Consider the following 27,129-nt stretch of genomic DNA (forward strand, 5'->3'; position numbering starts at 1 on the left):
GGCTTATTCTGCCAGTGAGTCAGCAAATATTTCACAACTTGATTCAATCAGGCAGTTAAGACTCTGCCTTTGTGTTGGCACCAAGATTAGTCTTCTCAACATTTTGCCAGCAAAATAGATCTCAATTTTGAGATGAAAACCAAACGCAAACTGAACCAAAAGTTTTACAAGTTCAAATAAATGTATTAACAAGATTAAGCCAAATACCATGTATTAAAGACAAAATAAGACATTTTACATGAATCGGTAATTTCTCTATATTTGTCAATACTGCTGTTGTCATAATTTTTTTTTTTTTTTTTTGCTAAATTTTTCATTTCAAATACTTACTTGTCCTTCACTTTTAGGCAATTTATACATAATTTGTTTTTACACTTTTGCTGGGATCACTGAATGGGCCTATCTCTTTGATTTGTGGTCTTGTGTGTTAGGATTGGAAGGATGCAGTGGAATTGTGATGGCAGCAATAAAGCAGGCTGGATAAACCTGCCTCACCAGTTTGTCACTATATCCTTGTGTAAATAGCAACATACATAGAATATGTGACTCCTCGGCACAACTGAGCCCGGATGTCGCCAGTGCCACTATTGAGATATGCTCCATCAAACTTAACAATAAACAATAGGAAACAAAGGATTTATTGACTGTTTTATTGATTTTTCACTACCTAAATGTCAAGTCCTATAGACATGATATACATCATTTTAAAGCTAATTTCAAGCAGAATATTTTGGTTGAATATCTCAAAAATGATGATTGGCGACTTCAGGGCTCAGTTGTGCCGAGGGGTCACATATGACATGATCATAATATATATCTAATTTATGGTTTCATCGTTTCATATAATACAAAATTGTATTTGCACCATAAAATATAATCTTATATTTGACTTAACCTCTGCAACTCTTTTCCCTTGATTTTGTGTTAAATACAGCAGCCTGTTTCACAAAGATTTGTCAATCTTACACTTGATTCATCACACATAAAAACAGTCCATTTTGATGTTACCAATATCCATGGAAGAAAGAGATAAGAAGGAACCACAACGAACGCATTCACTTTGTCCACTCCCTTTACCGACATTTAATTGACATTGTTATTCATGAGGATTTACTTTGATCAATACCCCGCGTTAAATAGGTGATTGGTATTGTATTCCATGTATTTGCATGTCTTCTGGAGCGTGTCTGAAGGATGATTTGAACTAATGACCTTACGTGCAAGCACCCTATAGGATTTTCTCTGGTGACGTGATCATCGGTCATTGATGGCCTACATCTTTTTCTTCCATTTTGCCCGATTTTTCCGAACTTTGATGACTTTTTTTCTCAGAGTTGGCAGTCTTTGGCACTGAAACGAGTTAGCTAGTTACGATTATACACATATAAACTATTAAATTAAACAGGTTTCATGTACCGGACTCAACCGGTACATTGTGCATTATTTAAGAACATTTTACATCTATTTTTCATCGAAAAAGTCACCAAAATCTTACCATATTTGCTAAAGATGAAACTGAGCAAAAAAAACGGCCGATTTTGATGACCTTTTCGATGTTTCATAGGACATTTTCTACACAACACGATCAAGAAAACAGTTTGACTGTAGATCTCAAAACAAAGCTACTATACATGTTCAGAGCATCAGTGAACTTCCAGAATCTTACTTCTGGGTAGCGTTTGTTTGTTCGTGGATGGGGTTTGTTATAAATTTTTTCCAGTAATGATTTCGCCAAGCATCGATCGCGGTAAATGGATCATACATGCAAGGAAGTACCATTGATAGCTTTTCTTTTCATGCGTCAATAGATAAGCGGATTAAAACTTGGCCGATCGAAGTCGTTGTGGTTCCTTCTCATCTCTTTCTTCCATGCAATATCTAAGGAGAGGATGGTGAATTCATTCAGGTGTCATAACTGCCATATGCTGTACAACTCTTTCTCATGCCAGTCGCACAAAGCCTATGAGATGAAAACAAACACTTGACCTGAATGATTCAATATGTAGTGTTGGTTACACTTGACTTGGCATAGGAGGTAAAGCACATAATAATGCATTATACTTCTCTACAATAGACTTGTATAGTATTCATTTGATAGAAGTGCACAATGTCATGAGAAAACACAGCAAATGACAGAAGAATCTGTTCAATAGGTTTGTTGTTTTTAAAGGCAAGTGCTCTGTGCAACAATAGATACTAACACAATTAGCATAGTACCACACTGCAGGAGTAAAGCTTGTATACAAATATGAAAGAGCCACAGTAAGCCAACACTGAAGCATTTTCCACCCTGATGTGGCAGTGATGTCAGTGCACATTTCATTGGGCGCAGCTACAAATCTCTGGTGTTCGCTCAAAGCGATGGCGTACACACGCCTAAAGACGCTGCATAGATGCCTGTGCGAAACAGATGCCGCAATGCTTTGACGTCACTGCCACATCAGCGTGGAAAATGCTTTAATTGATGTCACCGGCACACACTGATTACAGGAAACCATATGCACCAGCTCACTGACTGACTTTCTTATCTTCACATGTCATAGCTCCTTGTACAATTAATTAGGGCTCTCAAGTCAATTACACTTCTTCCAAAAATTAACTCTCCATATATATTTTTAATTTCAGTTTAAAACAATCATGTTAATAAATACACCACATTGTTAAAGTTAGTATTACACATGTGTTGAAATTGACCAACTTTATAATCATTAAGAAAATAGTGCTATTCATGTATGTTTACGCAAGTGTATCACACAAGTTAAACTGCAACTTGGCAGTAGAATGTGAACACCAGACCTGACTAATAACCCATCATTGAGAGTTTTAAATCGCAATGTATCATGGGATTGGGGTACTGTGATTCATAAAATAACCTGCATCTGCTCATTTGTTAGCACTGAAAGGGTGTCCTACAAATTCTGTGGCTGGTTGTCATGGGAACAAAAAGGACTTTGAATTTGATCAGGTCATTTTAGCTAGTACAATGGAAGCTTAACATGTCATATTTATGTTTTTTACTTCATTACCTCTGTACCCCAACTCCCAGAGTGCCTTTCAAGTTCGACACATGTGCAGATAGTAGTGATAACAGCTTCTTAGCCCTTGACTTGAATGGAAACATATACATTGTATCAGGAATGCAGGTTAAGCAACAATGCTACCAGAATTAACTAGCAGAGGGTAATGACACCAAGATCCATCATCCATCAATCAGGAGTAGCGTTGATTATGTAACACAATTTGGCACTCAACTTTGGTTGCAAACCTGGGCTATTCCAGTTGAAATCCATACACCCCCTATGAAAGACATGACCTTAATCTACACCCCTTGCATGGATGACTGAGGTCATGTCTTCCATACGGAGTGTATGGATTTCAACTAGAAGATCCTAATATATCCACATGCTGATGAATACCGAATTTACTGCATGCCATATATAGCACCATGGCAAACATAGCTTTGAACTGCAAACAAATCAATATAGACCCAGTCAGTATAATGTGTATATCTGGGTTCATCAGTATGAAAAAACCACAAACGATATGCAACTATGCCTTTACTAGAGCTGAATTTACACTGAGGTTGCTATAAACAAAGGGAATTTTCCTCTCATATGTCTGCAATAATTCATCTTGAGGGAGGGACTAAACTCGGTATCATAATATGCAGAGTTCTTTGCAGTGCATCAAGCTTGTTTGTAATCATATGCACCTGCTTTAACTGTTGCATGTACAATTTGACTTACTTCTTGTGTGCGTGTACATCGTGTTGGGTACACATTCGTAACCACAGAGGAAACAAGAACTCTGAACATGTTTAATACATACAGATTTCAGTGGTTAATTTATACTTGTGACAGGATGGGTACCGTATTCAACCTAATAAGAACCCGTCTTATAACCTTCTTATTAGGTTGAATATGGTACCTACAATACACTGCAAGTCTGTGTGCAATTAAGACTCCCAAGCTGAAAAAACCCTTTCACAGAAAGATGAGCAAATAATATTGCAGGTGCCACAAATTATTAAGCAGATATATGGGCATAGTAAGCAGCAGGGAGAGGAGACGACGAGAAAAGACAGTCTGCCAGATATGGATCTTTTTAAATCCAGTCTTAATGAAATGTAAGTGCTACCAATCAGCTGTTCACTCAGTATCAAGGACATAGTAAGTTTGTATCTAAAAATATACTAAGTATTTTCATCATAATCAATTTAGTGTGGGTAAGAATCATGCAGATTTGTCAATTGCTTGAAAATTGACATACTTTTTCAAGAATGGTAACAACGATATCAGTATTCCTATATAATTGGTGCTTATCAGAGTTGAGTCATGTCAACATTTACAAAATGAATTGTCTGGCAAACTGGCTTATTTCAACTTCAAAGTTCACTTTAAAAAACCCAAATAGCCACACTTCACCTCAATCATCCTGTCTCAACTTACATACCATATCCAAACTTGACCTCTGTTCTACAGTGTCACACCTACAAATTTGCATAACAAAAAAATACAAAATCTGTTAAATGTCATATTTGCAAACATTGGGTCACTCTATTTAAAATACAGCATGTCATTGTATGTTAAATTGCTAATCGGTGATGGAATCATGCAAATGTCATGAAAATAGATTTTGAGATAGAGCCAAAACTTGTGCAGCGTCAGTGATTGCTCAGTGGTACAGGCCCATTGCAGGTTCAAGCCGGCATGCTATTACGTTTTGCACCTAGGCAAGGCCATTTGCCTCTCTCCACCCAGGTGTATTGGTATTACATCACACAAGAGTTGAATGCTTTATACTTAGCACTGACATTACCACATTCAATTAGACCAGTGTGTGTCATCATCATCAGGTGTATTGCTTACATGTTAAGTCAAGAAAGATACTATTGCATAAAAGCAAAGTTTTATGCTTTGTACCATTAGATACATCTGACAGTATACACATAATCTCTTATTCATATATCCCTATACGAAGTATATTTACACATAATATATACCAAATTGAGGAAATGAAATAAGTTCAGTATGAATAGATCACCAGTGGTCTAAATTTGCCTAAAAATAACAACTTTTTGCCTAGAAATGTGAATTTCCCATATTTCTTATTTTGACGGAGGAGGGGACAAATCCCAAGATTGATAGGGGGAATGTCCCCTGCTGGTGCCACCACTGCAGACCACTTTGATTGGACACCAGCATGCTATATTATTACATACAAGTCAACAGTGGTGCACTATTTAATCAGTTTTCATTTACCTTGCAAATGACAATTTCAAAACTTGGAATTCATTTCTCAGTGTGCATATAAGTAATATCAAACCTTCTGGAATAAATGCTAGCTAGGATAGGAAGGGTCAGGGATATGAGCTGTACACTAAAAAAGGGACTGCTATTGTTGATGCATTGGTCCATTTGTTCCTATGGCACCCTGTTCCTATTGATCTAGTCGAGACTTGAGTATGAAGTAAGAACATCTCATCTTATCTAGGTGACAAGCTACTACTGTCCTGGATGGAATTGGCAGCAATAATCACATGAGGGCAGTAGTATGGTTGATTATAAAGAACTTCAAAGTCACATGGAATATGAATAAGTCAGTCCATTGACATTCTTTTTTTGATCATGTGAAATGCAAATGTGTTGCAACTCACAGAGGTTAACATGCATTCATACTTCATCTGCCCATGGTAACATTTTGTGATTTGCAGTATTGACAAATGTTTTGGCACTACAACAATATACATTATTTTATACTTCATACTTCTGATGAACTAGATGACATATTGTATGTGCTGTTATTCTTACGGTGGATAGGTTTTATGAATCTCATGAATCGACATGTAAACAAACACAAACATAATATTAACAAACATAAATATATCATACACAATACAGATTTCGTGAAATAGGTAACTCGCACACTTCTGTATGTGATAATAACAACAAATACATGATTAGTGTATTTTGCTTTAGACATAGTCCTGCCCATGTGCTTCTTCCAGTTGGACATTGCTAGGCGTTGACAGCAGTTGCCTTACGCTTGAGCTGCTGTTAAAGCTAGCACTACTGTCCCTGTCCCGAACATCCCCACTGACCGTGCTGACCGGTGTGCCGGGCAGTTCCAACTCCACTCCAAGACTCATTTGACTATTGACTGCGCTGGCATCTCTGCTGGATTGTAGACTCCGAGGTGAGGCAGTTTCTTCAAACATGAGGCCAGCTGCCCCTGATGATGATGATGACCGCACCATACTGCTACTGAATTCACTCTCTGTATGGGGAAATACAAATGCAACAAAACCTCTTCAAAACTTGATTCCTCACCTCATCTGACAGGTTCAAGAGCAGTGGCGATGCCAGGATTTTTTTCGGAGGGGGTGTAAAGTGAAATTTGGGGGGGGCAAAATCAACACAACAATGTGCGAAAAATTGCTGCAAAAAGTAGAATTTTTTATCATTTTGGATTTTTACTCGGCGGAGGGGGAATAGTTCCGACTGAGGGATATCCCCCCTTGGTGCCACCACTGTTCAAGAGTATTTAGTAATGTTAGAAATAATAACCGATCTCTACAAGGACTGCCCCCAAAGTTGATATGTACATAAATGTGGTTGTATAGGGCTCATGCTTTATTCCATAAAGCACCTCACGTAACAACTTCTGTAAGTATTCCTTGCCCATCATATTACCATCTGATTGTTAAACCCCCAAATTGGAAATCATTGTTTCCCAGGAAAGCAGCTGACAGCAGGCCAGGCTACAAGTTTATTTCACGTCGAAGGCATGCATAGTCTTGAAATACGGGCTTACGTTCCCCTAGGCATCCAATGTGCCATACATTCATTAGTAGGACTACAACTGCTATCTGCTGGTCAGTTTATACTCTTATTTCCACATTTGTTTTTCCCATAGTGTGGCTTTAAGAATTTGTAGCATTCCCTCATCAGCACCTATCTATTTTCTGTTGATACACTTGATACCCTCGGCTTGATATTTACTGTGCATGACCTACCCAATACTACTGTATAATGGTCACATACCATACAATAAAGTAAGTTTCAAAATTGAACATACTGATAATGGAAAAATGCTCGGAAAAATGTTGGACTCTATCCTGGCATTTCCTTTATTACATCAAAATTGGATACTGATTGTAGCATGAGACTGCACTTTCCTAAAAAATGAAAATGCACATGAAATTGGGCAAAAAAAAAAAAAAACAGGCTGAAATTAAATAAAGTTGCTCAAATTTTGACTAAAAAACCTGAATTATGTTTTAAAACTGATAATTCTCATGCTTTATAATAATAACAAAGCTTGACAATAGCAATTTCGTAATTCAGAATAAAATGTGTTGTGGGTATGGTCATGGTGTTAACAGTGTGGAGCTTAAACAGTATTTCAATAGCAACAATCTCCACATTTTGTAAAAAATGCTTGTATGCTGCACATTTTATGTCTTGATGTCTCACAGCACTTGTATAATATCAAGAAAAGTATTGGCTGAACTAGGTTAGAACTGCTAGTGTTGTAATTGACAAGTCAAATCACAGGAATACCTAACCAATCACAGTTCAGTCACAAGACCACACATCATATGAGACTGGATTGTTTACTCCCCTGATATTATCCCTACTGTAACAATGCACTTCCATGCTGAATTATTCAATTGGCTAAAATTAAAAACATAATTAAAAAGACTAGTTTGTGTCTGACATCATTGTCAATCAAATTCCCTACGACCCTTGTTTGGTTAATAGCGCGTAAAAGGAAGGTCGATTCATCTGGTGCCGATCTAAGAAAAGGAATTGAAAAAAAATGGCAAAAATTTACATGCTTTTACAAGGCAAAAAGCAACTTTTCTAGGCATTGTGGACATGGTGCCTGCAGGAAAGAAAAGTTTCCTACTATGGAGACCTAACTATTGAGACGGTTTGGATATCTGAGGGTGCAAAATTAACCATAGAGGGCAATGTTTTCCGCCGAGTTCTGGGACTCATCATCATGACACTTGTAAACAAACTGTGCCCGAGCTTGATTGACAGATGACGTATGCAAACTTGTCTTTTTAATTTTGTCTTTCATTATATTTGCACTTATTTAGTTTTGAATACACATACCTGCTGGATCTAAGTCAACCACATAATCACAAACCGGTGAATCCTCCTCTCCTGGACTACTTGGACTAGTAGCTGCTTGAGTTGCATCGCTAGATAACTTCTCGTCCGTTGTTTTGCTATTGATGGATGAGCTGGTGAAGTCTGTTGTTGATGAAGGTGAGATCTCTAGGTCTGACATAGTTGAGTCCATCTTTTCTGGTGATGCCTGTTATACAAAATATAAACACAATTTCTTTCTTTAATTGGCAAACTATTAAGGGTAGCTTTTAAGTCTGTTGTCACATGCTCAGGTGACAACTTTCCAAACCTGCTTTATTGAAACTCAACAATGCAAAACTATTTTGTCATTATTAAGTGCTACCAGTAACACAACAACAAACCTGCCAACACAATTCCTGTTAACACAAACTAAAATCGGAGGCTTGACAATTATATTTTAATGAGGTTACTCTGTTCATTAACCTTGCTAACTTGTGGCTGCAAAAATGTTACAACAGATCACTATGTTCTGTGCCATCTAGGGCTGGTTTTTAGGATATGCAAACATAGTCCTCCAAAAAGATGGTTTTAAAAGTAGAATGTGAATCATCTGCGTGTTCTCCGGCCTCCTTAGAGAAAGGGAGAAAGAGAGCGATACAGAAGGAGAAGATACAGAAGGGGGAGATACAGAAGGAGAAATGAGGGGAGAGATGGGGGGGGGGGAGAGAAAAAGATAAAGAAAGAGAAGAGAAATACAGGGGGAACGAGGTTGAAATGGAGAAAGGTTGTTGGAAGAGAGAGCAAGAGATTGGGAGAGAGAGAACTGTAAGAGAGAGATGGCAATATAATTATGACAATTTGAAATACAAGTAAATGTCAAACAAATAATTTCCTTACCAGTGTGACTTTGCCTGTTGCTTGCTTGTAGGTTGGAGGGTCTGCTGATGCCTGCAATGAGAACACAATGCTTATTTACAACATGTTGCAAGGTGTTTTTTTTTCAAACTACTAAAAATTACAAACACAGTATTGCATGCACTGCATTCAGTGAGTTGAAAAGGGATTATAAACACACCTTTTAGGGGCCTCAGATCATTACTTTTGAAATGTCCAAAAACATTGAAAGAGAATCTGCCTAGGAATGAGCTTACAAAATTGAAAACAACATCATTAAATGATTACTGCTTAAAGCCTTTTACTGTTGGATATATTCTGTATAATATAATTTCAAACCAATATAAATTGCTACATTTGGTTACTTATTGTATGATTTCAATATCACCATTCTGTATTTTTGTCAAAGTCATGTATCAGAGAATGCAATGCATTATTTTATAACTGTTTACAATTACATCCTAAGAACACTACACCTTCTTCTAAAAAAATCCCACATTTCCTCCTAAAAAACTCACATTTCCCCTTAAAAAACCCACATTTCCCCCTAAAAACCCACATTTCCCTCTAAAAATCCCACAATCTCCTTGAAACCTTCCTTTGTCTCAAGATTTCCACACCTTCATATACTACCAAGCTATTCCAGCTGAAATCCATACACCATCTATGGAGGACAAGTTCTTCACAAGGAGTGCAAATTTCAAATGAGATTACCTGAATGGGTGATTCCATTTGAAGTCTACACTCCCAGTGTGGGAGATTAAGGTCACATTTTCCACAGGGGGTGTATAAATTTCAGTTGGATTAGCCCACTGATACAACTACTTACCATTATGTCCATATTTAAGGGTAAAGTTTTAGCTTTGTCTGGAGTTTTGGGTAGAGAAACAACCAGAGGAATGCCTCCATTGGGTACAGTAGATTTCACCTCGCTCTCTTCTCTGAATCCTGTTGTGTGTTCCTCTGTTGTGTTGGAGCGACTACGTAGGGAGGCTGCTGAACTGGAACGGTTTTTCCTGTTGAGAGTGTCAATATTTATTATTATAATTATCATATGTGAACATCATGATCCCTGAATGTGACTGCCGTGTTCCTGGGGATATTCTTGTCCCCAAGGAAAAGAAAAAACTGATACAGTGGAAACTCGTTAATACGAGATCGCCGGGGTCGGCATGTTTAGCTCGTATTAAGCGGAGTTCGTTTTAAAAGTCGGGTACAAAATATGTGTCGGAAGACCGCATGTGTTTAAGAATATTAAAGTCGGCTCAGTGGGCTGTACAAGCAAAATTTCACTGGTCGAGTCTGCATAGCTGTCTTCATTATTTTATACTAGATTTGCAGCCTCCGACATGTCCGAGCAATGTCACAGTTCGAAATTCCCTCAATCGGTATGATAGGCTAATAATTGTTTTTGATTTTTCGGTAAGAGGCATTTTTCTCACAGCTTTCTGATGAAATTCAGATGATTTTCTCAAGCTGATTATCGTAAACAAATAAAACAATTACCTACGGCGATATCGGGATTTCCCCTTCTTCCAGCAGCTAGTAAACATGCCTTGAAGGGTTTCCCACTTTCGATCCAAGGGCGGACTTCCGCGTTTGCGATTGGCTAGTTTGATATATGTCGTCAGCGATAATTGGCCTTATATGGCAAATTTCGTCATAAAACATCTAAAAATAGGAAAGGGAATCCTCATTTGCCGCTAAAGTGATGTCTCGAGCGAGTATTTTGTCAACTTCTCACATGATTTAAATCATAAATTTACCTTAGGAAATTAGCTCGTTTTATCCATCATAAAAACAATAAAAAACAAAAGCTTTGACTGACAGCAAGTGCTCAGTATATATGGATTTCGTATTATTTACCTCGATTAAACAGTTTATTTTGTACAGTAAATAATAGGGGGAAATCGGGACCACAAGTTTCTGTTCGTAGTAAGCGGTTTCTCGCATTAAGCGATCTCGATTAACGAGTTTCCACTGTACTAGGAATTACCTTCTAAACTGCCTGAATACAATTATCTTCTAAACCTTCCAGAATGCCTGAATAAAATTGCCTTTTAAATCTTCCTGTTTATAATTATGATTTTGATTACACTGTCTTTTGAATGTTTATGGTGTAAATTCCTATCTGTAACTTTCATTCATAATTTTAATAAGGGCTAATTAGGTCAATGTGCAAGCCTTACTTTCGTTGTCTTCTACTTCGACCTTCACTTGTTGCAGAACCAGCTCTTTCACTTGCTGTACCACCTACAAACAAAAATCAAAATAATGAACTTATGATCAGTGGCGTCGATTTCTTTTTGACATTGGGAAGGGGAGAGGTTTGGTAAAATTTCTTGAAGTATAGTGAATTCAGCACCTTTTGGCGACAGAATAAGTTTATCGCAAAAACTTTCGCTATTTTGAAACTAAAATGAAGAAATATTGTGCAAAAGTGGAATAAATTTGCGTATAGCGTGCAAAAATTTGCACTTTGGGGTTAAAATGACCAAATATGGGAGATTGTATGGACCATCCCATGATCCCCCTGGCAAAATATTGGGAGGATTTATCCCCCCTTATCCCCCATCCCCCTGGGATCTACTCCTATGCTTATGATCACTAATTAATTATCAAACTGAGAGAGAAAAAACAGACAAGAAACAGACAGACACAGAGAGAGAATCACATCTGCAGATTAACATATATTAAACTAATCTATATTCATTAGCTTGGAATAAATCAACCTGTTTATTTAATATTTTCTCAAACTTGACATATGTTTTGGCGTAGCTCAAAACAACTGAGCAAAGATGATATGAGTAATGAATCCATATATCACAGATATTTCCCTCAACCCTTAGCGGCTCAGAATTTAATCATCATCCTGATTTCACAGACACAGGACCACACATAACTGACTGAGACAGACACACATACAGACTAAAAACACACATTTCAATCTGCCAATAGAGAGCCTACATGCACACATACCTTCTGCTCCTTGAACACTTTGCCTTACAGGAGTTGGTCCATTTAATGCTTCACCCAAAGGAATGGCTTCATAACCTGCTGGTACATTCTCTTGACTAACCTAAAATACACAAGGACAGCAACAGAAATCATTATCATATGCTTGGCTTCTTTCTTCTCTTCTTGCTTTGCTTTGCTTTTGCCCCTTCTTAATAATACATAACAGAGTTTAAAAATTATGACTTTATGTCCTCCCATAGAACTGCATGTTAAATGCCCACAATAACCAGTGTGGTTTCTTTCACTTTACCTTGTTATTTCAGCTTAAAATGGACAGCAACCCTTCCTGGCAGTTATTACTAATATCATTTCAACATTTTGAATAAAGAATAACAAAATTAAAATTTGACGGAAATCGTACATTAAGGCTTTAAATATCGAGATATTTTGCTCCACAACACCATTTTCCCCAATGAAATCGGACATTCCTAAGCGAAGATATTGAGTTTGGAAGTTATGGTATTATAAAATTAGAAATTGAGATATTGGCCTTTAAAAATATTATTGACAATGTTGAGAGTAGGAATGACCTTAAAAAATGTCTGAAAAAATACAAGATGCCAGTTATATTCCGGTCTGAAACTATCAGACAACATTTTAAACATTATTAACATCACAAATTTGCAACAAACCCAAATTGTGAAAAAATCACCCCCAGGCAAAAGTGTCTCCTTTTGATATACACGTTATATATCGATCTGGCTCTATGACAGTCGACTTGTTTTATTTCCATATTCCATTCAATTCAGTATCTTGTTTCTCAAATGATTTCCAAATGATTGCAAGCTGATCAACTTACAGAGTTCTCCTCATCATCTACTGGAGTTGTGACTGCTGAACCTATCTTCCTCAATGCTCTGATTTGCAGCAAAGCTCGGAATGCTGGAATCAGGAGAGACAAATAATAACAACAATGCATTATAACACTGTATTGTGCTCATTATCACAACTTGCTGCTGTTACATATCGTCTTGATTTCCACATACTGATAAATACCAGTTTTAATTATAAACTGTCCCTATACATCCAGTGCCATGTGCAGGGATGTATCCAGCATGATACAGCATCCCTGTGGTTCTTAATCCTGACCCATTGGCCGGGAGTTCATGAGCAGATCCCTGGTGGGGGTCCAGGTGGTAAATCCTCGGAAACACCTGAGTTTTAGAACGTTTTTGCCACACAACCCGGGGCACATAACCCTTGTGCGCTCACTCCCACCACACCCCTGAATTATTCCTACGATATGTGATTCACTGAGTGTGGAGAGCGATAATGGCAAAAATGTTTAAAATGTCATCCTCAATTGACAAAATAAAAGACAAAGATTGGTATAATATGTAATCCAGTTGTGGAAACATGGAAAATTGTTGATAAAGAGTATGCAAATTAATGACAAAGAATTCTCGACAACGTCTATGTTTTTTTTGTCCATCTCAATCATTCTACTTACGTGCTCTGCAGATTGGACAACAACTGGCTTGGTACCTTAGTGAATCAGCTGAAATGAACAAAATGCAATTATTGAACTTTTTTTCACATCAAATGTCAATCTATAGCTTATCTTTTGGGTTGGTGATGTAACCAGTGTACGTACTCAAATGTCAAAGACACGGTGAATACAAAAACGAATAGAGAATAAATCATAATGATTTAGACCTATTTACAGTTGAATAAAGTTGCAATTCAATTTTGATCTGTTATTTATGACCAAAACCTTTCCTTTGATATACTATTGGCCAAGAACCGCAAAACCTATGGAAATATACATGTGATTATTGGCTTGATTGACTCATTTCCTATAAGATTGATGTATTAATACTAAGAAGTACACTGCAGTTTTTTAGTTAAATGGCTGAAAAATGGAAAAATGGATCCTGTCATTCCACTCACCTTGAAATAATGAAATTAAAACAATTACAAACATCAACAATATAAAGTCTATTTTCTTCACAAATCATTTAATATTAATTAACCTCAACACTATGTCAAATGGTGCAAATCAATTGTTTGTTAAAGGGTACTTACCACAGCCATTACATAAGCACAGATGTCTACAAGGTAAGATGAGTGTATCTCTAGCATCAGACATACAAATTACACAATCAGAATTATTGTCTTCCAAATAATCATCATCTTCAACCTGGAAGAAATTAAAGATGTACAACTTATTTTAGGATATATTACAAATTCATTTATTGGCTTGCAAAATCTACTTTGTCACAAATTCTACACAGAGTATGTTTGAAGATAAACTACCTGCAATCAGTCAAAAGCTCCATGCTGAGAAGGCTTGACGAGAGTCAAATTATTCTGCTATCACGCCTATCAGTCAAACTAACAATTAGTGCTGAATATTAATATAAACATGGACAAATGAAACTTCATTTTCCCCGAGTATATTTTGGACTATTCCTGTTGGAAGACATGAACTTAATCTCCCTCACAGGGAGTGTAAATTTCAAATGGAGTCGTCCATTCAGGTAACTCTATTTGAAATTCACACTTCCTGTGTGGAATATTAAGGTCATGTTTTCCATAGAGGGTGTATGGATTTCAACTGGAATAGTCTAATACTAATACTTATTTGAATATTGTTGCTTGTCGCATAAAATTTGCCCGTTGCACGGATCCGCCAAGGCCATCTTGCTACAAAAGCGAGATTCTCTCTGCAAACGCATGTGCAAAAAGTGCATATTTGTTTCTCGCGCTTTTGTAGCAATGCGCCAGAATGCTTTTGCAAAGCATACGTAGTAATTAAAGCATGCATTTGACAGGCTTACGCACACACAAAAGGCACACTTTGCAGGTAGAACCACGTTTTGAGATGACCATGCGATCGCCGAATACTCACCTTAGGTGCTGTATCAGCAACATTCTTATTCTCAATGCCATATATCTCCTGCAGTAAGTAATACACCCCATCCACCATTTGTTTTTGTTTCATTGGTTTGATAGCAAACACACTATCACTTGTCTGCTCAAATGTGGCAAATGTGCTGTGACTATGACCTGCATGTTCATCACCCTCTTCCACAACACACTGGATTACTACTGGAATTACTTCTTTCAAGGGATCATACAAGAACTGTGGAAGAGATGAAACCAAAAGAATTGGTCAAGATTGAGACCAAAATATGCTTTTTGAAATTGACTTTTTTGGTAAATCCCATTATTCTTTGCGGTTTGACCTGTGATGTGCATATCATTACTGCGCACTTCACGGCCTTGAAATGGGCATCAACGATGTTCGCTAAATGATCATGTGCACATCGGAATGACATCAAATGTGGACATCTCAGGTGTAACCACAAAGAATAATGGGATTTATTAAATAGGTCAATTGTAACTTCATTTATATTACTCTTTTAATGTGTGTACATTAAACCATAACATCTTATAGAATATAAGTGTTACAGAATAAGAATAAAGTTTTAGATTCTATAGTGAATATGTCTCATATAACATGTGATACTATTTTGTTGTAGAACAACTCAGCTTTCAGCCTCATTGGTCTTCTTAAAATAATGGTATTGCCCATGGTTTATGAAACTTGATGTAATACATGTAGATTAAAACAACAAATTCTCTTAATTTAACTTTTGCTAATGTCAAAAACACTTATAATATTCATATATGAGAATCAAGGGTCATGTATTTCTAATATTTACACAATGTATAGCTACAACATGTTTGAATGCAGGGACTTAACCAGTTATAAACAGGATGTAACACACCATTCTAAAGCCAACAACTGATTACAAAGAACATACTTTTCATGATTTGTAGTTCAGAATGACAAGGATTTGCCCTCTTTGTTAATGATAAGACCCAAATCCGGTCGGGCCGTAAACTAATTTTTGCTACATATAAAATCGCTCCCCCCCTTGGACAAAAGTCCACTTTTCAAAATCAGCACCCCCCCAAATGAAATCCTGCGTACAGGCCTGTCAATACTGTATATACAGCTTTTAAGCGGCTTCTGAAGACATACATGTATCTTTTTCCTAATGTGTAATTTATTGTTGTTGTTTTCCATGTGTATTTTGTCTTGTTCGTTTGGGAGCAAAAGTGCTGTGTTATTTGTAGAGCGCTATAGAAATGTGCTTTAATAATGTGCTTTAAAAATAATATAAAAATTCAATATATCAAAATTCAAATATGAAAAAAACAAATAAAAATAAGTAAATAAATGAACACAACCCAATATTATGAGATTTTTGGGTCAGTCGGAAAAGGACACATGCAAACTTTTTTAGGCCTTATGCACAGAATGAGAAGGAAACTATAGTACAAGAATATTAAATCAGGCTATGGCTCAAACCACATAGGGATTAAGGGCATCTTGTTCCCACATGTATCCCACATATTCAGCAATGGTAGAAAGTACACACAATGCTAGAAATTGTGTGTAAAACTTCCTGAATATAGCCTTGTAACAATGGACATTTAGTATTCTGAACCCTGAATCAATATACACATACCATGTGTTCATTCTGCCATGTCATCATGCACAGTGCCATTTCTAAAGGACTTTATCATTTCCGAAATTATATCAACATAATTATAAGAAAAAACATGAATCATTTCTTTCAATTGTTTGTCTGTGCAAACTGTATACATGAGCCCAAGGACAAAGTCTGGCAACATTACACAATACCAGTCCAATGTCCTCAATTTGCTCATGTTGTTTACTTTGTCTGCACACTACATACATAGTATGCAACAAAACACCATAACAAGTAACCACATTCATTTTTCAGTTTCTGTCGAGATCCTGGGTCATGATCTAAGACAAAAATGAATAACATTTTCCAAAACTGTTACTTTATTTCTACTCAATTTTCTAAACAACATGTTCTATCATAACAAAACTAGCATGTGTGTACTTATCTTCTTTGTACCAAGTAATCTGTATTATTAGATAATATAAATAGTAACAATAAATAATATCAGTGGACTTTGATATCTTTATCACTGAAGTGTGTACATGTAAACATTGTATTCATAACAAAGTATATTGTACACCTGCACGAAACTCATGTGTGCATTTTATGCAGTAGTGCATCATATATGCGATGCATCACATCAAAGGGAGGCCTTTGCAAGTGAAGTCAATTTTGAATTCAGTATTTCTGCTTTTACAGCATTTTGCAAGCTTTAAAATTCAAGACATTTATATTTTATAAATGAAAAAGCATCCCAAATTCTTATTATTTTCTTTATTTTTTGTGTGTGTATTTTAATCTATATCTTGAACAACACTTTGAGGCATAATCACATATTAAATGTTATTTTGTCAGGATTTATTTTCTTTATGAAATACACAGTTCATGTTTATTATAAATTATTTTAAGACTTATTGCTTTTACTTGGAAAACCTTATTTATTATTGTTCTTTCAAACTACAACAAAATAAATTGCTTTAAAATTCCTAAGGCTACAGTGTACAAAGGGAAAAGGCCAGTGTGCATGATTGATTGGGGAGGGGTGGAGCTTGGTTATGTAAAACGCATTTATATTGGTAGGTAATATGCATGTTCAATTCAATTGGATTGGTATAATTTTCTATGACTACATTTTCACCCACTTCTTGTGTTTATGTTTTAAAGAGCCATGCCAAGTAACTCCTTGTGCATGCCCCTTTCTGTTGACTACAAGTAAAATAATATTTAACATTTGTGAATCATTCAGAACACAAAATATTATGTAGTTCGCCATCTCATTCATTTGCGTCTTGACTACAGCAATGCACTCCTGTATGGAGCCAAATCAAAGGACCTGAACCATTTACAATCTCTCCTAAACAATGCAGCTAAACATTTAAAACTATAGACCACTGGCTTTGTAAGATGGGTCACACATTGTTATTTCAAACCAGTATGAATACTCACTTCATCCTCGTCAAATGCGGCTGGATTCACTGTGAATGCTGGTTGCTTGAACTGTTGACTAGCTCCTCTGTCATAACGAAATGTCTCCGAGCGCAGTGTGGGATCCCGCGCCATGTAACTACAAAGTTGCAAAATGAACATCCAACAAGTCTTGTATTAACTTACAAAATCTACTAACGGGATAAAAGCACTGTAATAGCAGCTTTGGTCAATTCATATTTGTTTATTCATTTATATAGTTTTCTATTATTTTTTATAGTAATTGTGGACATGCCAATGTCAGGCATCAGTGATTTTTTGTTTATTGGTGCCTGTATTGTACCCATGCAGGATTTTAGGTAAACTAATAAACAATTATTTCAGTGCTACTGCCCACCATTCAAATCAAGCTTCAGCTTGTGTCAAAAACATATTATTATAGGTAAATTTCAGCTAAATAATGATTTTTTCCCAAAAAACATCACCCATCACTAAAAAGATGCTAACTATGACCCTGTACTCCATCAGAGTTCATTGGTGCACACCGACATCGCCTGGCTAATAATTACTTTGTCAGCAGAGATACTAAATAAATACCCGGGATCGATACACATGAATTTGCTATGCACGAGTTTGATATGAGAAGAAAATCTTTGGATACCGGGTAGAAAATGATGAATATCTCCCGTAAATGATTTCGTATAAAGAAACCAGATGTGGTTCCTTGCACTTGAATATATATTTTGAACAGATATGATAGTCGTTAGTTTATGCGTCTTGAGAGAGTAGCTTATGCGTCTTGAACTGACAATAATTCTGCTTTATATGTGCCGCATTATACAGCGCAGTGTATAGGCCAATCGTGGAGGTAATCTAAAAGCATATGACCTACATGGCGTAGTGCTCCACTGACACACAGCGAGGTCAGTCACCAAGCTAATCGGGGCTATTGTCAGTAGCCTTAGTCAGATGTCCTTCGGCCCATTATGCGACTCAAAACTATAAAACAGGTCGATACAAAATGGCCATGCGTGGCGGTGGATTCAACCTACCATGGCGATTTCTGCCATGAAGATATCGGGGCGATGACACTGTGTGGTGCCTTTTATAGCTTGGGGTGTATCACCTTTGTAACTTGCCCTGGGCTACGTGTATTTCTACCCAGGTTGACCACAAGCAGCAAGACAGTAGTCATACAACATTTCACTAAATATGAGCATGATAAAGAATGTCAAGAACATGTTCTTTAGATTTGGTATTTTTCAACACCTGCTAATAGATTATAGGTGGTGTATAGCCATGTGCATAATAATATAGGATATCAGCCATGCTGGAACAAGTGGGATTCACTCATGATTTTTCAATTTTACCCTCCAAACATGAGAGACTGGGCACATTACCTGCTCACAGCATATATAAATGGGAGTATTCATTCCTTCCCTGCACATTCAACATGCCATAAGCTTATAATCATAGACTAATTATACCTGAGGCGAATATAACTATCGTCTCAGCTAATACAGACTATTTTCCAACAGTCAGGAAGTCCCTGTGCATTGTATGCTGTTAATTCTTGCATATGAATGAGGGCCGATCGTTTGAGTCTAACAATCACACCAGCGCTGCGTGCCTTCGTGTATATGCGATATAGCATTGCGTATCTTCGTGTTTACATGAAAGATCGTAAAAATATGCGGTATGTGCATAGCAGTTTCGTCTGTCGCAATTCATGGAACGATTGGCCCTCATTATCGGGTGATGCTGAGACTTTGACTCTTTGGAGTTCATCTGTATCTCTTTAGTCCATGCTTGTAATACTCACTTAGCATGACCACCATGGACCTCCTCTGATGCAAAGAAATAGATTGTAATGGCTGTTCTAGCTTCACTATCAAATACAAATTCTATGGTGTACAGGTTATCAGTTGGTGCTTCATCATCTTCTGTAGCCTCTCTGTATGAATATGATCAGAGAATCATGTTAACAGTGTTTTAATGATATTTCATTGACATAGCTTATGCATATATCTTCGCATACTTCCCCCAAAGGCTATTTAGTTTTATTCAACTTGAATACTGTTATTCATGTTTTGCTTCATCTTGTTGTGCTTTGAAATAGGTCTTTCTAGACAGATGGTGCATTATAAATGTTTTACTCATGCTGATATTCTTGCTGCCACTTAAAACCATTATTATATAACTTACCTCATAACTTTGACTAATCTGATGGAGTCTTTTCTGATGTTAACTAAACTCTTCAACGTCTTGGTTGGCTCATTAGCCTGAGGGGCTGGGTATGGGAACTGAAAAACAAACAGTAAATGAAACATGTTATAATTCATGCAATTGCATCTCCTTTTGAGGGTAATTACCCATGACACACCTACACACGCACCCCTACACATTTTCACCAACAACCGTGGATCCGTATTGTATGTGTGGTTGTTTTAGTGAAACCATGGACCCACACACACACAGACATCATATTCCAAATGTGGACTTATCCGCTAATCGTGGACACCTGGTATTCCACCTACGATAGAGGACCCTATGCATAGTTATGCTGTATACATGTCATAGCAGGATAGCACCCTCTGCCACTGTCTTACGACTGTGGACATCCACGGTTCGCTCTGTGTGGTTTTCAAGAAAGTGCGGACTCAAAGTCCATGTTTGTAGGTGAAAACAAACACACCTGTGTGACCACCGCCAACAGCGGACATATTGTGTACAGTATTGCTATCCAACCGTGGACCGGTGTATGGTGTTTTCATCGCCTAACCGTGGGAAAAGCAATTCATTGGTAGAGTACCAGCGCAGTCACCTTCGGAGCCTTATTTTACCCTTATACAGATGAGCACTCCATTATAATGCCTCTTTGAAGGTGTCTTGGGGAGTATTTCTTGAGCTGCATATCTCCTTGTCTTGGGTTGGCATCAAACAATTCTCTGAGGTCTCTGGACTTAGGACCAGACTCTGGTGGGTTAAACCGGCTTTAAAGGAATTAAAAACCGGTTTAACCCACTATTCTAACCCACCATTCTAAAATGGCGGATTTTTTGTGTATGACATGAAACGAATTTTACCCATTAAATGCTGACCGTATTTTTTCATATGCTTATGGGGCTATTATAACCCCCCTATAATGCATATGTATCCCTGTTTCACACATTTTACAAATGCATGTATACGCACCACCACCCCTCCTCCCCATACCTCACACACAGTTCACATACATCTCTATTCTCCAAACAGTAATTTACTTACTGGTGATGGCCTTGTTCCCAGGTAGTTAAGCTCTGCATTTTCACCAAATAGGTAGGCTTCTGGTTGAGGTGTCTCAAACCTCTGACCTCCCATGCTAAAATGGCTTCCAAAATAGCACCCTACAATGAAACATTTAAGTGATTTTCAGATATAAATTATAATATACCGGTTACGCTGGGTTGATATGATGAAATTCTTATTTATAGGTTAATGAATGCGTCTTACTTGAAATTGTACAAAGGGGGAGTGCATTATTTTGTACAATTTCTCAAGCAACAAGTACATGTAATGCGCATTTATTAACCTATTTCATACACGAGAAAAAAAGCTGTGATTTTTGCTAATTTTATATTTATAACAAAATTGTCACTAAAAATGTTGGAAAATACAAGCAAATACAAAAACATGTACATGTATAAATGCATCAACCCGCAAGGAAAATGAATCAATCCTACGTGATGCGAACATGCGCTAAACCACTGCGCATAGTACATGTATGCGGAGTGCACGCCCGTGCAATTATTCAATATTAATGCACTCCGCATATTTTTCTAACGGCTTTTCTGATTGGCTATGTGGTTTTAAGAGTGTATGAATTACACATATTACATGTTGATACGGAATATGTATGAAGTGATCAACAATGAGGGCCCTTGATCTTAAATTTTGGGGCCCTTACAATTTTTTGTGGCCCCGAATATGTAAGCCACATCACGCTCAGTTCCAATAATTGAAACTCCCGGCTCCGACCGGGAGTCCTGTGCTGTGTACTGTATGTGTTAAACTATGCCATAGTTTATTTTTGATAAATAAAAATATGTTATTAATCATGATGAATGCATTCAGTTGAACTCGAAATTATATTACATCAAAATGCTAGTAAATGGTTATGAAAAAGTGGTATAAATTATATTAGTGAGAGTAACAGTAAAGGCTTATATTATTGAATGCAATATTATAATGACACTTCAATACTGAATAATTCTGATTTTAGAATCAACCAGTTTATTAATCGCGAAAGTCCAAGTTAAATATCGTCTATGTACTTTGCATGTTGAGCCGGACTTTGCCCGGGGACTTAGTCCCTAACACACACTGGGAACACACACTGTCAATCATACTTGTTTATCGATCCAATTCAACAGTTTAACCGCAAGAAAAAAGCCTCAGGGACGTAAAAGACGTGCTCATGCACCTAGTACACAAAGCGCTGCATAGTTGTGTATGATGTAGTTATCAATGGTAATGGCTCGTGCCCGGAGGGTTTAAACCATAACGAGATATGGGCAACCAATCACAAGCCAGATCCATTAAAAGATGCATTACATCATGGCCAATTTTAGTAGGCCAGAAATCCGACAATCTCATCCATAGACAACCGTGTTAAACATGTTAAGGGGGTACTACACCCCTGTCCAATTTTGTGCCTATTTTTGAGTATTTCTCAAAAATTAAAGTGCATTGGTGACAAGTAAGATATGGTCGCATGTCATAAGTTGGGTACAATTTCCATTACATGGTCAAAAATGACAAAAAATGTGTTTTTGGATATGTTGTATATATTGACAGTCTCTAATAATTAACACCATTTTTAACCTTAACACATGCTCAATTTTTGAGATAATGCTTAATTAGTAAGTAATTAATACACAGGTGTCTATGTAAATCTCAATTTTCAAATTGCGTTTTTCTCAAATCGGACCTCAATTACAAAAATGACTGTAAAATTTTTATTTTATGCAAGAATGTCATCAGATTTGGAGGATATGTTCCCAATACATTAATGCTTCAAATGAACTTTTTAAAATAATTGTACGTAAGTTAATTACATTGTGAAGGTCAATGACCTTTTTACGAGTAATTAGCAAGATGGTTATTCTATTATTGAGGAAATGAATATCAAGAAGAGAAATGTACATTAGCATATTGCTAAAAATACTGAAATTCAACTAGGATTTCATTAAAAATGAAAAAATGGAACATATAACCCTTTAAGGTGGTACTACACACCTTGATAAATTTGTGACTATTTTTGCATTTTTTCAAAAAAATAATATCACACTGGTAACAAAAGTCATGTATATTAGAGGGGTAAGGAATCCAGTTACTACACTGGAATTTCAGTGACTCAAGACAAGCGCTACGTTATTTATGACAAGAAAAGAGGTACCGCTAGAACGTACCTCATTTCTTAACATATATAATGACCCCTTGTCTTGAATCACTGAAATTTCAGTGAAGTAATTGGATTCCTTGCCCCTGTTTACAATATACATATAATTTTTGTTACCACTTACCAGTGTGCAGTTACTTTTTGAGAAAAATGCAAAATTAGTCAAAAAATTTATCAGGGGGTGTAGTACCACCTTAAGTAGTCAGTAATTGTACAAATTCAACATTCAAAGCTGTCAATACATCATACCCTCCCTAGATTTGAAAAAGTAACCAGTAGTTTTGACATGCTGACATGTGAATTTTCACATAGGCCCTATTGTACACTCCCGCATCCGCCTGCTCCACATCCGCCTGCTCCTCCACCCCTGGCATTTTTCATTTCAACTGATGTGATTTTTTTACTGAATAATGTATAATTATATGCTTCAGTAGACTGAAAGAGTATAATATTAGGCTTAAAATGAGGTATCAACCACTGCTGTAGGATATGGGGTTACGGAAAGCCAATCAAATTTGTATCGCAATTTTCAGAAAAGTGTAATCCCTCCACCCTTTTAGCATACCCAACCTATGACATGCGACCATATGTATAGGGGCAAGGACTACAACTACTGCACTGTAAATTTTATTTCAGCACAGACAACAGTTGTGGAGTTACAGTCAAAAATGAGGGAAAACCAATATTTGATCAATAAATCAACAACTACTTGCCTTGAGTTGCTGAATTTTCGGTGCAGTAGTTGTAGTCCTTGCCCCTATACATGTAATATACATCTTACTTACCACCAATGCGCTATAATGTTTGAGAAAAATACAAAAATAGGTACAAAATTGGCCAGGGGTGTAGTACCCCCTTAACCGCAATGCAAAGTAAGTAGTCCACTTGGGAAGCCAACAAACAGAGGGAGTGCGGTGACTAAAACGATCAGATCAGACATGAAAATCTATCAATTGTGCACACATTTATAATTAAATCATAGTTTTAAGAGTATGCACAATGGGCAAGTGGACTACGGAGAAGTCTACATTTTTGTATGTATGTGTTTGCATGTGTTTAATGTGCATTCACATACACACTTAGCGCTCAGTATGAAGAAATCATTATTGCTCCAAAAATGATTGCAAATTACACATAATTTGTATAAATCGTTTTTCACCACAAAATATGATATGAAAACACAGGTGAGCATTGTATTTGTATGAATATGGAGAGATCAAACAGGTTGTTAATTATTGTCAATATTAATATTTTGCAACATTTATAATGAAAATAATTAATACTGAAGACACCCTATGGCACCTGCTATAACTTGAGAACAAGTCCTCAAACGTTCGAAATTTGTAGTTACTACAACTGCATCAAGCTACATTGGTGTACAATGTACTACAGGCCTCAACATGAAAAAAATAAGGGGACCAAATGGACCCCTTAGTCCCCTCTAAGTCTGAAATTAAGCAGTCCAATTACCAATGAAATTGCAGATGCTCGCCACCTGTCACTGTAAAAATGAAATAAGTTTTTTTTTTTTTAAGTTTCAGAATCTTTTATTTACAAAACATGCAACTATGTGAAATTCTGAGGATTCTTTTTCTGCCAACTGTGCGTCCAACATGCGTCCAGTTGGGTCAACAAAGGTGAAATTTGGCAGATGGCGGGTGTCGATGTAAGTCCAAATTAATGTGGCCCGTTGAGGATAAAAATGATGGAACCAGGCAACAATTTTTGTCCCAAAGTGTCGTCCATCCCATGGCATCACTGCCATACAAAAGTTAAACAGGAAATACAACATGGAAGCAAGTTCATTTTCATTCAAAATATTGGCCATTTCCAATGTATTTTCAACAAAATGCAGTCCCAAATCTTATTGCCTTCATATTGGTCATCCTAATACAATGTAATGATTATTTTCAAAGTCAAACAAATCCCTGATTTTTAAAATCAACTTTTTAATTCTTGTATAATTATTAATTTTTGATTTAAATGTAAGTTTCGTTCTTAACTGTCATGACTGGTTTTTTTATTTGAAAATTATCGGTCTGTTGCTATGATAGTCAGACGATTGATTCAGCCAATCAGAAACCCACTTCCGTGTTTACGCTCTGCACGCTCTCAAAATGACAAGTGCCGTTCTTCTCTGACAAAAACTGTACTAAAAGACCTGTCAAAACTGTGTTCGGGTTAAGTTGTCCAAAACACTTTTAGTATCAGAAGGATGGTCCACAATAGAGTGATTCACGCAACATGCATAGGGATTAAAAAGCTCATAAAGTGGGACCCAAAATTTTTACACAGAACACGATATTACGATCATGGACATGGTCAGTAATTTCTGAATATTTTGTTCAGTGGGACTAAACTTTCGCCATCCCCATGGTATGCGCCATTCACAACAGCAATCTTTCACTCCAGCGTCAGAGGGAGGTTGAGAAAAAGCCACGGAATTGGCCAAGTTGTGACAACACTTCGACGCGACCCATGGACCGACAGAATACTAAAATTTGTCTTTACTTGCATTTATCTTTACATTTATCTTGCATTTGTCTTTACTTGCATTTGTCTTTACATTTTGTTCAAATGCTACGCTATGAACATCACCCATAAGAAAAATTTGCTCCAGACAAGTTATAAGATGGGTGATACCATCTTAGAAACAGTGACAAATCACACCTACTTGGGAGTAGAAATAAACAATAAATTGAGCTGGGCAAACCATATTCAAAAAGTCACATCAAAAGGAAACCAAATTCTTGGTTTGCTGCGTAGAAACCTCTACAGCTGTTCAGCTGAAGTGAAATCCGTGGCATACAAAACTTTAGTTAGGCGCGGTTAGAGTACTGCGCATCAATCTGGGATCCATATCAGAAAGACTACAAACTCCAGTTAGAAGGGGTTCAACGTCGTGCCGCCAGATTTGTTTTAAACAATAACAAGAGGAAGGAGAGTGTCACTAAAATGCTTTCTCAACTTGAATGGGAGCCTCTGGAACAGGGTTCGATTTAGAAAATAAAATTTACATGCACAACTCCGATTTTTTCCTCAAAATGGGCTGAATAACACAAAATTTTGCATGCACAGGCAAAATTCTACATGCACAGAGCCAAAGTTACATGCATTTGTGCATGTAAAACCCCTCTAAATCGAACACTGCTCTGGAACACCGTAGAGCAGCCCAGAGGCTAACACTTCTGTACAAGTCTGTCAACAAGTTAATTGCCGTCGACACCAGTCATTACCAATCCAAAGTTCAAGGGGTCACCACAAGAAAACAAGCTTCCACTGCATTTGTCAAAATACCTGCGCTTAAAGACTGTTACAAATATTCGCTATTCCCAAGAACATTTGCTGAATGGAATAGATTATCACCCGATGTTCGGGAGGCACCATCTTTAGGATCTTTCAAGACAAAACTTCAGGCAGTCAATATTGGGGCGTCATCAAGGGGCACATTTCAAAAACTAATCGTCATCTGCTCAGTCGCGCCTGCATTATACATCCCACGATTGAGGAGATTATGCAGTAACCACCAGAAGCAGAAGCAGAAACTTTGGTAAGCTTACACAAACAACAAAATTAAAATACGATTTGAGTTTACTTACCAGATTTGGGAGGGTATCTGTATGCTGAGTTTGCCGTTATGTCCAGTTGCTGGACGTCAGAATTCGGTCTGGCTAGTAAAGAGCCCATTCCGCTTTCTGTATATTACAAAATCAGAGTCAAATATCAAACTGTTACTTCTTATTTGTGATCTTTCGTGAAAATACCACCTACGACAATCTTTCTTCCGACACTCTTCTTCCGTCAA

General features: G+C 37.0%; 1 protein-coding gene across 3 annotated transcripts; it reads right to left on the reverse strand.

The window, feature by feature from the left end:
• Window positions 1-1,872: 1,872 nt before the first annotated feature.
• On the reverse strand, window positions 1,873-27,129 carry LOC140151230 (probable E3 ubiquitin-protein ligase MGRN1). 3 transcript variants are annotated; one of them, XM_072173497.1, is made up of 17 exons: window positions 26,924-27,129; window positions 21,152-21,270; window positions 20,090-20,187; window positions 19,707-19,838; window positions 17,906-18,023; window positions 14,866-15,099; window positions 14,040-14,154; window positions 13,465-13,512; window positions 12,814-12,896; window positions 11,976-12,075; window positions 11,186-11,249; window positions 9,826-10,012; window positions 9,000-9,050; window positions 8,124-8,328; window positions 6,101-6,276; window positions 4,453-4,489; window positions 1,873-1,960 (listed from the first exon to the last, which is right to left on the reverse strand). In XM_072173497.1, exons 1-16 carry the CDS (start codon window positions 27,009-27,011, stop codon window positions 4,484-4,486), a joined length of 1,824 nt encoding a protein of 607 aa, XP_072029598.1. In that variant the 5' UTR covers window positions 27,012-27,129; the 3' UTR covers window positions 1,873-1,960; window positions 4,453-4,483. The 3 variants fall into 3 exon arrangements, with proteins under 3 accessions (XP_072029598.1, XP_072029597.1, XP_072029596.1); XM_072173496.1 differs by lacking the exon at window positions 1,873-1,960 and having other exon boundaries at window positions 3,412-4,489; XM_072173495.1 differs by lacking the exons at window positions 1,873-1,960; window positions 4,453-4,489 and having other exon boundaries at window positions 4,762-6,276.

This window comes from Amphiura filiformis, chromosome 4, assembly GCF_039555335.1.
Source record: "Amphiura filiformis chromosome 4, Afil_fr2py, whole genome shotgun sequence".
In the NCBI taxonomy this organism is placed as follows: domain Eukaryota; kingdom Metazoa; phylum Echinodermata; class Ophiuroidea; order Amphilepidida; family Amphiuridae; genus Amphiura; species Amphiura filiformis.